At 43.1% G+C, this 13,769-nt stretch overlaps 1 protein-coding gene across 5 annotated transcripts in view; it reads right to left on the bottom strand.

Moving 5' to 3' along the window:
• Window positions 1-13,769, bottom strand: part of USP48 (ubiquitin specific peptidase 48) — a 123,875-nt gene that overhangs the window by 10,594 nt on the left and 99,512 nt on the right. For all 5 annotated transcript variants that reach the window (XM_006145170.3, XM_006145171.3, XM_006145172.3 and 2 more), the window contains 3 exons: window positions 13,378-13,484; window positions 10,374-10,478; window positions 2,711-2,866 (listed from right to left, as the gene is read on the bottom strand). In XM_006145170.3, coding sequence (XP_006145232.1) covers window positions 2,711-2,866; window positions 10,374-10,478; window positions 13,378-13,484 — 368 coding nt within the window. The remainder of the gene's footprint in view (window positions 1-2,710; window positions 2,867-10,373; window positions 10,479-13,377; window positions 13,485-13,769) is intronic.

The following is a 13,769-nucleotide window of genomic DNA, read 5'->3' as shown; positions in this document are numbered from 1 at the left end:
GTGTTTACTTCCTTAAATGCTTAGACCACTCCATGAGGCTGCACACACACCAAATACCTCTAGACACAATGTCCATCACTGAGGGGCTGATGCTCATTATTTTATATGTGAGCACACAGATAAGGACATTTAGATGCATTCAACCACTAATGGAGCTCTCACTCAGAAGCTAACATGTCAGGTAGAGTGCTAGGTTTAAAAACAGAAGCATACGAATGGGCAACCCTACCCTGGAGGGGTTCACAGGAGTGAGGGCAGAACAAAGCCATGGCAGCAATGGCAGAGGCAGGTGTGGGCTCTAGGGAGCTCAGAGGGGCGGTCAGTTCTGTGGCAGCCTTCATAGAAGGGGCACGAGGAAAGAGGACGAGTGCTTCAATCATCCTTGAGGGGATGATGCTCCGGCCAGGCACAGAAGCCTACAACACCACGGTTCATAAACTGCAGGAGATGCTGGATGGAGGCTCCCTGATGCAGGCCCACCTACAGAGCACCACACAACAATGACAATCCAGTTGCTGAAGGGGACTGGCTCCTCACGGCTTGCGATGGTGGTTGATGCTGAACTAAGGAAGTGCAGGAGCAGTGACCTCAGCTACCAGCCACTTAATCTTCATGCCAGAACACCCACCTTTCCAAGGTGCTTTTCCAGGCAACACCACCCACTGAAGACCACTCCATAGGAAAACAACGTCACGCAGTGAAACACTGAGGGTCTCCCCGAAGGGAGATGAATAAAGTTAGCTGATGGCATCAAAGACAGATGAATTAATAATAAGGCAAAGTGGGGCCAGCAGGTGGTGTAGTGGTGAAGGCACTGGACTCTCACTTGGCCCACTGGAGTTCAAGTCCCGGGCCTGGCGGCTTGCTTTCTCATTCTCTCTCTCTCTCTCTCTCTCTCTCTCTTTCTGTGTGGTAAGCGCACGTGCCCTATAACAAATTAAAATAGTGGTTTCATGCAGCTACATACAGTGGACATGTTTAGAATCAAACACTGACAGTTCTGCAAAGACTGCCACCCTGTTAACTTGGAAATGCGCATTCTCAGAGGAAAGGCTCCACCAAACATAAAAGAAAAACTGAATTACATGCTTAAAACAACAACAACAACAAAAAACACCCACCACCACCAACAGAGGATCATGGGCATGTCCACGGCCAACAAATGCTACCCGGGCCATCGGGCAAAGGGGTCGTTTCTAGTTGAAGCTTTAAAAGCTGCCACCACTGAGCAGTGAGGGGGAAACTGGGTTTCACTGCCCTTCCTTTTGAGTGGGTGGATTACAGTGGTCCTCGAGGCAAGAGTGGGAGATGAGAAGAAAGACATGGCAAAGAAACCACCCAAAAAGAGCCCGTGGGGAGGAGGGTCCGTTCAACAGCTGCTGTCTTCTAGCAGCTCATTCCTGCAGGTAACGGGCTCCCAGATGGAGAGGTTATTTCTGCTGACTTCTGATTTATTCTTCAAAAATAGTAGTCCATAATAAAAGCAGCACAGGCTTTTAAAAATGCCTTTATCCGCAGGGGCTCTTTTTTGTCATTTAAAGGGTTTGAATGCTCGAGGTTTACCACTGCCAGGCAGAAAGCCGGTGACAGAACCAAGGTTTCTCAGATGTAAAGGTACAATCACAGAGTGAGGATATTACGCCAACACATTCGTGTTCAAAGCCGTGGGTTCAACCGAGGAAAACACTGTTCTCGGGACAATCTGGAACACATAACACCCTCAAAGGAAGCCTGTACTTTTGCCTTGATGATGATGATAAATATCGGCAACAAGAAAAATGCATAACCAGTGAACTATGCCACATGAAAGCTGCCAAGAGGCAAATTCGGTCAGCTTTTTGGATATCTATCAGTGACTGAAGCAGATGAGGGGCCAAATTTTGTTTTTTTTTTTCAAGAACATCTTGAACTTATCAGCTTCTTTTGCCTAAGTGTGGAGATATACCATCAGAAGGCTGGCTTACAGCATTTCAGCATTAACAGAAATACCACCACCAGGAAGCCTCCTCCAGATGCCTACGCTGCCGTCACGGAACCGACTCGTAGAGCAGGGCGTGCTTTAGGGGCATGGAGAGGGCATGCCTGAAATGAACCTTTATAACAACGTGGGAAACACCACTGTACAAAGAAAGGTAAAGATAACTTTAAAAATTCTATCAAATGGACTCATCTGCCTCCAAAAATACTGTGACAAAAGACTTTCTGACTCACCCTAGTGAATAAGCAATCAAGTGGCTGTCTTTCCTCCCTTCTTAGATTTCAGAGCAGACCCTGCTAACAAGCTTAAATACCTATTAAGTGGTCGAAGAAAAATACACAGCACAGTAAAGTGAGAGAACAACTATCCTAGAACAACCTCAGTATGTGACAAATTAAACGGTTCTCAATGTTTCTCATTATTGGGAAGCTACTCAGTGCTTGCTCCAATTCTCCGGATCTAAAACTCACTTTCATCTTCACAGAAAGATGGTTGGCTATTTTGAAAACCTTAAGCCTTTTTAAAGAAAGAGTTATTTTAATTTGGGGGCCCTGCAGGTATTATTTTGAAATGAAAAAGGCCATCTCTCAGTGGCTTAATCGGGGAGCAGGTATGTGATACGAGCCAAAAGAAAGCACAGGTACATCTCTACAGAAAAATAGGTGGAGAGCAAGAACCAGAAAGGCCATCTTATGTCTAGCGCAGCCTTGAAAAGTCGTTTATTTTCCTCACCTGAATTTTCAATTCTTTTAATGTTTGATTAGCAGAAACGAGAAGGGCTTTCTCACCACGGACTTTCCTATGTCGCATACTCCGCCGAATAACCTGCTTTTGATAAGCTATATAATTCTGATGGGATATCTTTTGCCGCTTTGTTCCTCCATTGCTCTGTAACAGAGATTTGAAACAAACAAACAAAAAGACTGGAATTACCCACAATGTACGCCTTGCTCAAAAAGTTCTTCAGGCCAACAGAAGCAGCTCACTCAGTGTTGCTCAACCATTGGAAATCCAATGCAAACAGTGAACAGAAACGCAGTGCACTTTCTAAACAGACGAACATGCAGCTGGAGAAAGAAAAGCATGAGCAATATACAACTCTAACTGTGTATTTAAATGTTTGTTCTAAGAGTTATTTATTTATTTATTAGGTTTTTGCTACAGAGGGCGTGTGCTTGTCAGAGACAGGCAGAGAGAAGGGAAGTGAGAAGTCCAGGGAGGATGGCCATGCCAAAATATCTCCTCCTTCATTCTCTTCTCAGGATTTTGGGCACGTGCACACATGTGATCACACGTGACGTGATTTTTAAGGCTCCATGTCCAAGACTTGAACCACAGTCGGCGAGGTGGAAGTCCAATGCCTTAACCACCATGCCAACCGCTGGCCCCCCAAGTGCTATTTAAAAGCAAAATAAATTTTACTTAAAATCAGAAACAAGATAAATCTAAAAAACTTCAAGATTACTAAATTTAATCCACAAATTGAACTACAATTTGTTTTCAACTTTTACTTTAGAAGAATGGAATGGAATGGAAACTAAGTATAGATTATTGAGAATGTTAAAATAAAAGATATTACCTTCATCAAGGATATTTTGTCTATTTGGTTTTAGATTTTTGCCATAGGGTGAGTGTGCTTGCCGGAGAGAGAGAGAAAGAGGGAAAGTGAGAAATCGCCCCCAGGGGGATGTCCACAACACAATCTCTTTTCCTCTCGTCTGCTCTCAGGATTTTGGACACATATGCACACACACCTGGTGTGATTTTCAAGCCGCCAGGTAAGGACTGGAAATGTGCAGTCAGCCATGTAGGATGCAGTGCCTTTACCACCATGCCACCTGCTGGCCCTGGACTAAGTATTTAATTTTGATTATAGCTCTTTTTATTATTTCTTGTTTCTTTTCTTTTTCTATTTTTTTTTTTTTTTGAGAGGTTTCTGCTATAGGGCACATGTACTTGCCAGAAGACAGAGAGAGACAGAAAGTGAGAAATCACCCCCCAGGGAAGGGGATGCCGCAGTCCCTTCTCCTCCATTCTCCGCCCGGGATACACACACACATTCGCCTGGCGTGAGTTTAACCAGGTCCGGGACTCGAACCATGGTTGAGTACATGGGAGTCCAGCAATATAGCCATTACGCCAACTGCTGATCCCTCTTTTTATTATTTCTTTAATTGCTAGAGGTTACGTGCACTAGCCAGAGAGAAATCAACAAATAGAAAATATTCCCCAATGGGGCATGATAACACCATTTTTCCACTCTATCAGGATTTTGGGTACTCGTGCACACATACCCGATATGTTTTTCAAGCTGCCAGGTCCAGGGCTCGAACTATGGAGTTGGCCATGGAGGATCTAGCAACTTAACCACCACACCATCAGCTGACCCCAACAAGGATTTTTTTTGTTTGTTTTTAATTTTGCCAGAGGATACATACACTTGCAGGGAGAGGGACAGTGTGAGGTAAAAGCGAGAAAGCACCCTCCATGGGGGTGGCCATACTGCAATCCCTTCTCCAGTCTCTTTAGGACTTTGGGCACACACGGGCAGGAACCTGGAGTGTTTCTCAAGCCTCCATTCAGGGACTTGAACCATATAGTTGGGCATGTGGGAGCCAGTCACCTCAATCACCATGTCATGGACTGGCCCGTCAATCAGAAACTAAACTTAGTTTTAGCCAAAAATAAGATAAAGACCTTCACCTATGAAATATTTTTGTAAAGAATGTTAAATCGGGACCAGTAGTTGGCGTAAAGGTTACGTTGCTAGACTCCCACATGGCTGACCACAGTTCGAGTCCCAGGCCCAGAGGCTTGAAACACGCCAGGTGCAGATGCATGCATGCCCAAAATCCCAAGAGTAAAATGGAGGAGAAGGGACTGTGGTGTGGTCACTCCCTGGGGGGTGATTTCTTATTTTCTGTCTCTCTGTCTACCTCAGTCTCTCTGGCAAACACCTGTGCCCTATAGCAAAAATCCCTCCCCAAAAAAAGCTACTGAGAAACTTTTAGGGTCAGCAGGTGGAATGGAGGTTAAAGGGGCTAGATCCCCATGTGGTTGATTGCATGATTTGAGTCCCAGACCTGAAGGCTTGAAAATCATGCTGGCCACATGTGCATGCATGTCCAAAATCCCAAGAGGAGAATGGAGGGAAAAGGACTGCTCCACAGACATCCCCCAGAGGGTGACTTCGATGTCTCTCTCTCACACTCAGGAGTCCTATAACAAACTAAGAAAAGGAGGGGGAAAAAAGGTGGCCCTCCTATTTATGTATACATTATTATATAGGACACTGTCTTTATATCTAGAATATTCCAGGTTAAACATACAGAGATGAAATGTCCCGATGGCAATAATGTGAAAAAAAGTTCAGCAAAAAAGTACACACATATATGTGCATAATACACACTGTACTTGAACAACTAAGGGCCAAGTGCCCTTCCACTATACCTATAAATGCCTCATTAAGAGGTTAACCAACAGTCAGGATCACTCTGCTAACCAGGCTGGAGGATAAAAAAAGGTTTTTAAAAACCTTTCCTCTGGTTTAATTAAATCTGGATGCGGTAACCCTGAGGCCCCGGCACCGGTTGCCATAGCTGTCACCGAGTGGGGGCTGTGCACAAGCAGAGTGGCTTAGTGGTCATTATGGACAGATCCGCACAGGCAGCACCCGGGGAGCTCTCCAGACCAGCGAAGCACAGGTGTCGGGGGCACAGCACAGAAGAGTGTGCGTTCAGGTGCTACACGGGCTGGCACTGCAGGAGGCCAGGTCCCGCTCTGGTTCTGAGTGCACAGACACACTGGGGCTTCCAAGATTACCGAGTTAAGCGAACATGAGGTTTCAAAACCAAATTTAAAAAGAAAATCAAAGCGATGAGACATTTTTCTCAATCTCGAATGTAGAAAGGAAAATCAAATTAAACCTAAATTCCACAAATTAGTAATATAAAGAAAAATCTCTACAGCCCGCTGCTTTAGAAATACAGAGCAGAGCCAAAAACAAAGTCCTGAGCATCAAGCAAGATCTATTTTGTAATAACTCTGATGTTAAACAGGTCTAAAGGCTTTTCCTGGAATTATTATTATTTTTTAAGTCCACAGAATTTAAATCCAACTATACTGACGAAAACCAGCCCACTGGTTTCAGGTTTCCAATCACCTAAGTGATACCCAGTGCTCAGTGTATTATTAAGATAAAGCCAAAGGGACTAGGCTGATCTAGCTTAGAGAAAAGAGGAAAAAGGATTTGTTCTTCTCCATTACGGACAGCAGCAAAGCATAGTTTTTATTACAGGGATTTAAAACAGCAAGGACAGAAGCTATCTATGAACCGAGCTACTGTGATGTGTTACAAAGAAAGGGTTCATGGGAAGGGAGACATTCTGAACCAGCCTGACATTCTTCGGGACTATCTACTCTTTTTTAAATAAGACTTGAGATTTTCTTGCAAGCCAAAAATATTTAAAAGTTTTTAGAGCAATCCAACATCCAAACAAGGAGAAGGAAGACAGAAGAAAATTATAAAGTATAAAAAATAATTATAGTGTAAAAGGCCACGTCCCCCAACATTCTCCACCATATTTATAAATGTGAACTCCGTTGCCATCACACAACTGAGGACAGCAACTCCACATGCACTCTAACAAAACTGCTGTGGTGACAACCACAATAAATGAAACTAAACATCCAAAAAAGCCAGCCCTCCAAAATCTAAATCACTTGAAAATGTAGTTTTCCCAAACGAATCTTAGGTTTCTGAAAAGCAGTCCTTGACATAACAAAAACTTAAGATAAGGTTTGGAAAAAAGATGAGATTCCTCACTGACTGTTAAATCATACTACCAAGTGACCATAAAACAACATGGTACTGCCAACCAAGTAGATGAAAGGGAACAGAGTCCAGGCTCAGGATGCATATACACACCCATAACCCTCACACACACACACACACACACACACACTCTCTCTCTCTCTCTCTCCCTCTCACATACTTTCTCTGAGAGGTCTTTGTAAGTTCATAGAAAATACTTATCTAAAAGCACAAGTTGTATTTTGCAACACTATAAACTTGTGCTTTACTCCCATTTTTTTCATCAACTTTCTAAACTTCCCTTGTATATACGGTTCTAATGCATTAATTTAAAAAGCAATAATCTAGTTTATTGTCTTGGAAAATGGATTGTATGAGGAGATGGAGACATGAAAACAAAGCACTGATAATGAGTATGAGAGTAGCAAAGTTTTGTCTCCAAACTTCTATCAAGAGACATACTATTGCTGGAACCAGCAGATGGCGTAATGGCTATGTCACTGGGCTCCCATGTAGTCAACTGAGGATCAAGTCCCGGCCCCGGTGGCTTAACCTCACGCCGGGCGTGTGTGCGTGCGTGCCCAAGATCCTGAGAGGAGAATGGAGGAGAACGGATTGCGGCGTGGCCATCCCCCTGGGGGGTGATTTCTCACTTTCTGTCTCTCTGTCTCTCTCTGTTTTTCTGGCGAGCGCACACGCCCTATAGCAAAAACCTTTCCAAAAAAGAAAAAATATATTGATTAAAAAAGCAGTGATCTAGATTGTTGTCTTGGAAGATGGATTGTATGAGAAGATGGAGACATGAAAACAAAGCACTGATAACGAGTATGAGGTAGCTAAGTGTTGTCTCCAAAGTTCTATCAAGGGACGGTGTACTATTGAGACCAGCAGATGGTATAATCGTTGTGCCGTTGTACTCCCATGTAGTCGACCATGGCTCAAGTCCTGGACCCGGTGGCTTAAACACAGGATGCGTGTGGGTGCATGACTGATCAACCAAGAGGAGAATGGAGAAGGGACTGCAGTGTGGCCATCCCCCATGGAGGGTAATTTCTCTCTTCCTGTCTCTCCGGCAAGCACAAGCACCCTATAGCAAAAATCTCTCTCCCACAAAAAATTGAAATATAAAAAAAGATTGCATGGCTTTTGTTCCTTCATGGGTGTTTCAAAGTTACCATCTTTTGAGATCCAACAAGCCAGGGCAAGCAAATGCTAACATGTTCCATTACACCAGTTGGGAAACTGCAAGTAACATTTACCTCAGAGAGACTATGATTCAAGTTAAGAGGTCTTTTCAGACTTTCTGAATCATGTTTGAAATGAATAACAGTATCAGTGTGCACAGACAGGACAAGAATCCCAGATATCTGTGCTCCGTAACAGATAGAGCAGATGGCTATTACAGCACGTCTTTTCCTTTAAGGAGAATAAAGTGCTAATCACAATTCAACTAGACCGCACTATTTTAGCAGTAAAGAAACAAATGTCATCTGCTAAAAATGAAACTCAAAATACAGTAGAAATTCCATGAATTTAAAGTGTCTATGGAAAATCCTAGAATATAATATGGCTTTTTGTGTTTTGTTTATTGGTTTATTGCAACAGGGTTCATACGCTTGCCAGAGAGAAAGAAAAAGAGAGAGAACAGAGTGCTGGCGAGAAAGCAACCCCTGCTCCCAACATGCCACAATCCCTTCTTTTCCATTCTTTTCTTGGGATTTTGGGCAAGTACACACACATACTTGCCGGATCCCGCTAGGCAGAACTCACTTTTCTGAGTGGATTAGAAATAAACATAAAAAGAAACACACAAAGACAAACAAGTAAAACAAAGTGAGGATCTAACCAGCCTCCAGTTTATTCTTACAAAGGGCAGAAAATGGGGGAAGAGGAAATGGAATGCAAAGTCAGTTGCTTTGGGATGTAAATTGTCATGTGATTTCTCTGATCTTGCTGGGGGTGAAATCTGATAAACATGTGTGGCCTCCATCAGTGTGATACTGCTCTGAGGTATCAACAACAGGCAGTGTTTCTTATGCAAATGCTTTTATAGCCATGCAAATGAAGCCCACAGAAGCACTCTTCTGCATGCATCTAGATGTTTGTTCAGATTGGCCACTCTCCACACATATTCACCTAGTCTGATTTTCTTTCTTTGCTTTTTAAAAAAATTATTTTAACTTTATTTATGTATGTATTTTTTAATTATTTTATTAACTTTATTTATCATTGTCATTTTCAATTTGACCAGAAAGAGAAAGGAAGAAAGAAGAGGGAAAGAAAGCAAGCAAGTCACCAGGTTTGGGACTCAAACCATGGTCAGCCATGTGGAGTCCAACATCCTTAACCACCATGCTCCTTACTACCCCCAACTTTATTTAATTTTAACGTGACCAGAGAGGGACAGAGAGAGTGAGAGTGTGGATGAGAGAGAGAGAGAAAGTAAGAAAGCAAGCTGCCAGGTCCGGGACTTGAACTGCGGTCAGCCACAGTAGAGTCCAACTCTCCAGCCCCCCTCACCCAGTGTAATTTTCAAGTCACTGGGTCAGGGACTCGAACTGCACAGTCGGCAATGTGGAATCCAGCTGCCTTAACTGCCATGCCATCTGCTGGCCCCAGTATGACCTTTTTGACAAAGCTGTTATCTATGCTATGAATCAGCCAGACATGTTTCCACATTATTCCCTGTTGTTTCTTTATTTTTTTTTTTTTTAATTTTGTTAGAGGGTGCATGCACTTGCTAGAAAAAAAGCAGAGAGAGGGAAAGTGAGAAAGCATCTCCCATGGGGAATGATCACACTGCAATCCCTTCTCCTCCATCTCTCCTTTTGGCATGTACACACATGTGCTCAGCATGTTTTATAAGCCTCCAGGTCTGGGACTGCACATTTGGACACCTGGGACCAAGCCACCTTACCCACCAGGCCACAGGCTGGCCTTACTTTCTGTCCATCTTAATAAAAGAGTATGAAGCAAGTTAAAAAGGAAAATGAAAGACTAATGCATTAGCTGATCTGATCATTTAATGACCACATTAGTTAGTGATGCAAACGTCACTTTACATACACCATTAAGGATATTGTTCATTTTGTTTGTAACGAGAGAATCCCAAGTTAAATAAATTTTTATACTTAAAATTCCATAATTAAAGAACAAACCAAGACATGGGTCTTCTTAAACATCTTTTTCCAGTTATAACTTAATTGTTACATTATATATCAGCCTTTGTGACTCAAAAGCAAGAAATACATTAATTCTTGGGGCCAGCAGGTGGCATAGTAGTGAAGGCGCTGGACTCCTACATGGCTGATCATGGTTCAAGTCCCAGATATGGCGGTTTGAAAATCATGTCAGGCATGTGTGCCAGAGAGCATGTGCCCTACGGCAAAAACTGGAAAAGAAGGAATATATTAATTTTAGAATAATGTGGTCTACAAGCTTTCCCAAGAAATCAGGACCACTTACAAACGCTGCCAAACTAAGGTGTCCATGCGTGGTTCAGACAGAAGCCTGAGGGTTTAGAGTGGCTGCTCTTTGAGAACGGTGCGAAACATGACAACGAGAAACAGCTTCATCGTGTACCTGATTAAAATCTGGGTCCTTTTCCCCATCTGGTTTGGCTTCTTCCTTGTCCTCCTCCGTTTCGGAACTACTCACATTCAGCTCCGGAGCAGAGTCCTTCATCACCTGAATGTGGGACGACAGAGAGAAAAGTAGGCCAGACGGAAGAGGACGAGCTCCTGAGGGGCGTGCGGGTTCTGGCTGGCAACCTTTATCAAGAGGAAGGTCACCTCCATCATGGAATGAATCAAGAAGGAAGCCTTCTGAGCTTTCTTGCTCTTTTAACTTGTTAGCTTTCTATGGAAGACTTCTGCTCATACGCAATGTGTTTACCATGAATCTAAGAGGCCTCCTCAGGGCAGTTATTACTACGAGGCTTAATAATGACGTTACTCTGTAGATGTCTGATTAACTGCTTCACCTTCCTGAGGATACTGACTGTCAAGCCTTTTCAAGTTCTCAAACTGTTCAAGTGGAAGGAGTCACAGGCTCTTTGAGAACTGAAATGAACAATGATGGAAGTGTTCCTTTGCAGAACACTATGAAATCCTGCTATTAAATTAAAAATAAATAGTGAAACCAGTGACAATGAACGCTATTTTATATTAGAGACCAAAACATGTATGTACTATAGGGTACGGAAGATGGTCTTTCTTAATTCTAGGAGGAAAATTATGACATTTATACTCATTATCCTTACTTACTCAGTGTATCAGGAATAAAGGCCTTAATTTGTGAAGCAAAACCATAAACCTCTAGAACAGAACTTAGAAGTTAGCCTTCTAAAATGATGTGGCAACTAGCATGAAATAAAATGTATTCTACTTTGTCTTTAATCCCGAGAATGATGGAATTAAATTAATAAGATATCCAGAGGTCTGGGTCAGGACCTACCCACAAGCCATCCCTTATATAGTAGAAATGCTCTGACCTGATCCATACCAAGTTTTAACACCCCTGCTTCCAGACACAGCCAAGCTATTTCACCCACCTTTGCAGATCAATGTAGGAGGCTCTGAACTGGCCTTGCATTTCTGTAACACACTCAGCAATTCCAAACACAATGGCTAACATGAACTTTTTAAACCGTAACTTGGGTCAGATCACGACCTTGCTTGAAACTCTCCAGTGGGTTACGTTTAGTTTGGACTTACAATAAAATCCAAATCCTTGGTATAATGTACAAAAACTGATAGAACTTGGTCCTTCACCCTATATCGCTAGCCCTCTCTGGAAAACTCTCCACTCTGGATCAGCCTGGCCACTACGGAGCTACTGGCCATGTGGCTATTGGACTTTAAAGGAACTCACATGAAAAATTCAGCTCCTTGGTCACACTGGCCACATTTCAAGTGCTCCACAGACCCACAAGTTTAGTGGCTACCGTAGAGCACAGAGAGACAAGAGAAAGATAGAAAATGGATCGGGGACTGGCGTGTCCACCCATGTGACTAGAAAGAAAAATCTATCAGGGCAGAAAATTGCCTGCCCAAGGTAATGCAAGTCAGAGACTACCAGTGGGCACATCTAACTGATTAAGCCACATTTGCTATAGCCAATGAGATGAACCAGTGGGCCCGCCACATTAGACAGAGCCAATGAGATGAACCAGTGGGCCGGGCCATATCTGACAGAGCCAATAAGATGAACCAGTGGGCTGGGCCAGATTGGACAGAGCCAATGAGATGAGAACAATCAGTGGGCCCAGCCAATGATCAAGAGATACTACATAAATTAAAAAATTATAAACCTTGCAGAATGTAACTGCCAGGGCCCCTGAGGCTTGGCTTGGCTCTTCTCTTTTCTTCTCTTCTCTTCTCTTCTCTTCTCTTCTCTTCTCTTCTCTTCTCTTCTCTTCTCTTCTCTCCGCTCCTCTCCTCTCCTCTCCTCTCCTCTCCTCTCCTCTCCTCTCTCCTCTCCTCTTCTCTTCTCTTCCTGTCTTCTGTCTCTCACGTACACTTAGGCCACTCCTACCTCTTGGGAGTGCTCTTTCACTTTTAGTTAATAAACTATCCTTTCACTACTGACATATTTCATTTAATTCTTTATCCAAAACACCAAGAACCTGGACATCACGGAAGCCATCCCGCAACAACAGCACAGAGAACCGTGCGCCACTGGCACTCAGAACATTCTACCGCACGGCTCTGTTCCAGACCTGTGAGGAACTTCGACTGCTTGAGCACAGCAGGCTTATCCCTGTGGTCTGTTCCTCTGCCTGGAGTACTCTCTCCCAGTGGGCTCTGTGACAGAGGGTGCACGAAGAAAACTCCTCCTGCAAGCCGCCTCTCTTTCTGCTCTCTGACCAACACTGTAGGCTCCCCTTCTATCAGTCTCCTATTCACTCTGATCATTTCCTTCTTGAGGGGGAAAAAACACACCCTGTCTTTGTATAAAATCACCGTATGAATTTATGAGGTTATTCTTTTTTTATTTTTTTAAATGAAGAGGGTTTTTTTTTATTTTTTTTGGCTAAAGGGCACGTGCTTTCACGAGAGACAGAGAGAGAGAGAGAGAGAGACAGAAAGCGAGAAATCACCCCCCAGGGGGGATGGCCACGCCTCATTCCCTTCATTACCATTCTCCTCTTGGGATCTTGGACACACATGCACATACGCCCCACGTGAATTTAAGCCACTGGGTCCAGGACTTGAACCGTGGTTGAATACACGGGAGTTCAGCGACATAGCCATTACACTAACTGCTGGTCCCTATGAGGTTATTCTTGAGCTTCCTCACTAAATACACACAATCTTGAAAGTAAGGTACCTTGTTGGTTTTACCATCACTAGACCCCCAGCTCAAAGACCCTTCCTGGCACACAGCTGATATTCAGTAAATACCTATGAATCGAATAATAACAGACTAAATCCACAGACAATCACATAACTATGCATTTTCAATTCCTGTCTAATTTCGATTCTTTTGCCAAATAGCTCTGAGGAAACAAAACTGGCCTGAGGCAGTCCTCAGTAAAAATAAATTTTTGAACATGACTAGTCATGGCCACAAGAGGGACCAGTACCTTTTTATTATCCACAACTTTATGAACATAGATGGTGGCTTGAGTATATTCACGCAGGTCCCTCTGCTGCTGACACAACAAACCTTCTCTGCATTCTGGACAGAGTTCTAAGAAAAGGAAAACAGAAGTGGCTGAAGAATTTCTGTCGAAGAATCAAAGATATGAAAACATAAATCAAAGCCACTAGTGAACATTCTTCGAAATACGAGGGATAATTTCTTTGTATTCTGTTGAATGAAGATGATAACGATAAGGAAATCCACTTATTATACACACATAAACCTACAAGTAGTGGGAAGATTATATGATAGTTCTGCTTGAAGAGCCCAGATCTCCACATGAACTTTAATTTTAAACAGAGAACACAATGTGTGTTTTTTAAGATCTATTTT

The sequence above is a fragment of the Tupaia chinensis genome, unplaced genomic scaffold (genome assembly GCF_000334495.1).
Source record: "Tupaia chinensis unplaced genomic scaffold, TupChi_1.0 Scaffold000146_1, whole genome shotgun sequence".
Classification (NCBI taxonomy): Eukaryota; Metazoa; Chordata; class Mammalia; order Scandentia; family Tupaiidae; genus Tupaia; species Tupaia belangeri.
Note: the sequence above shows the minus strand (reverse complement) of the source record. Positions and strands in the feature narration are given on the sequence as shown.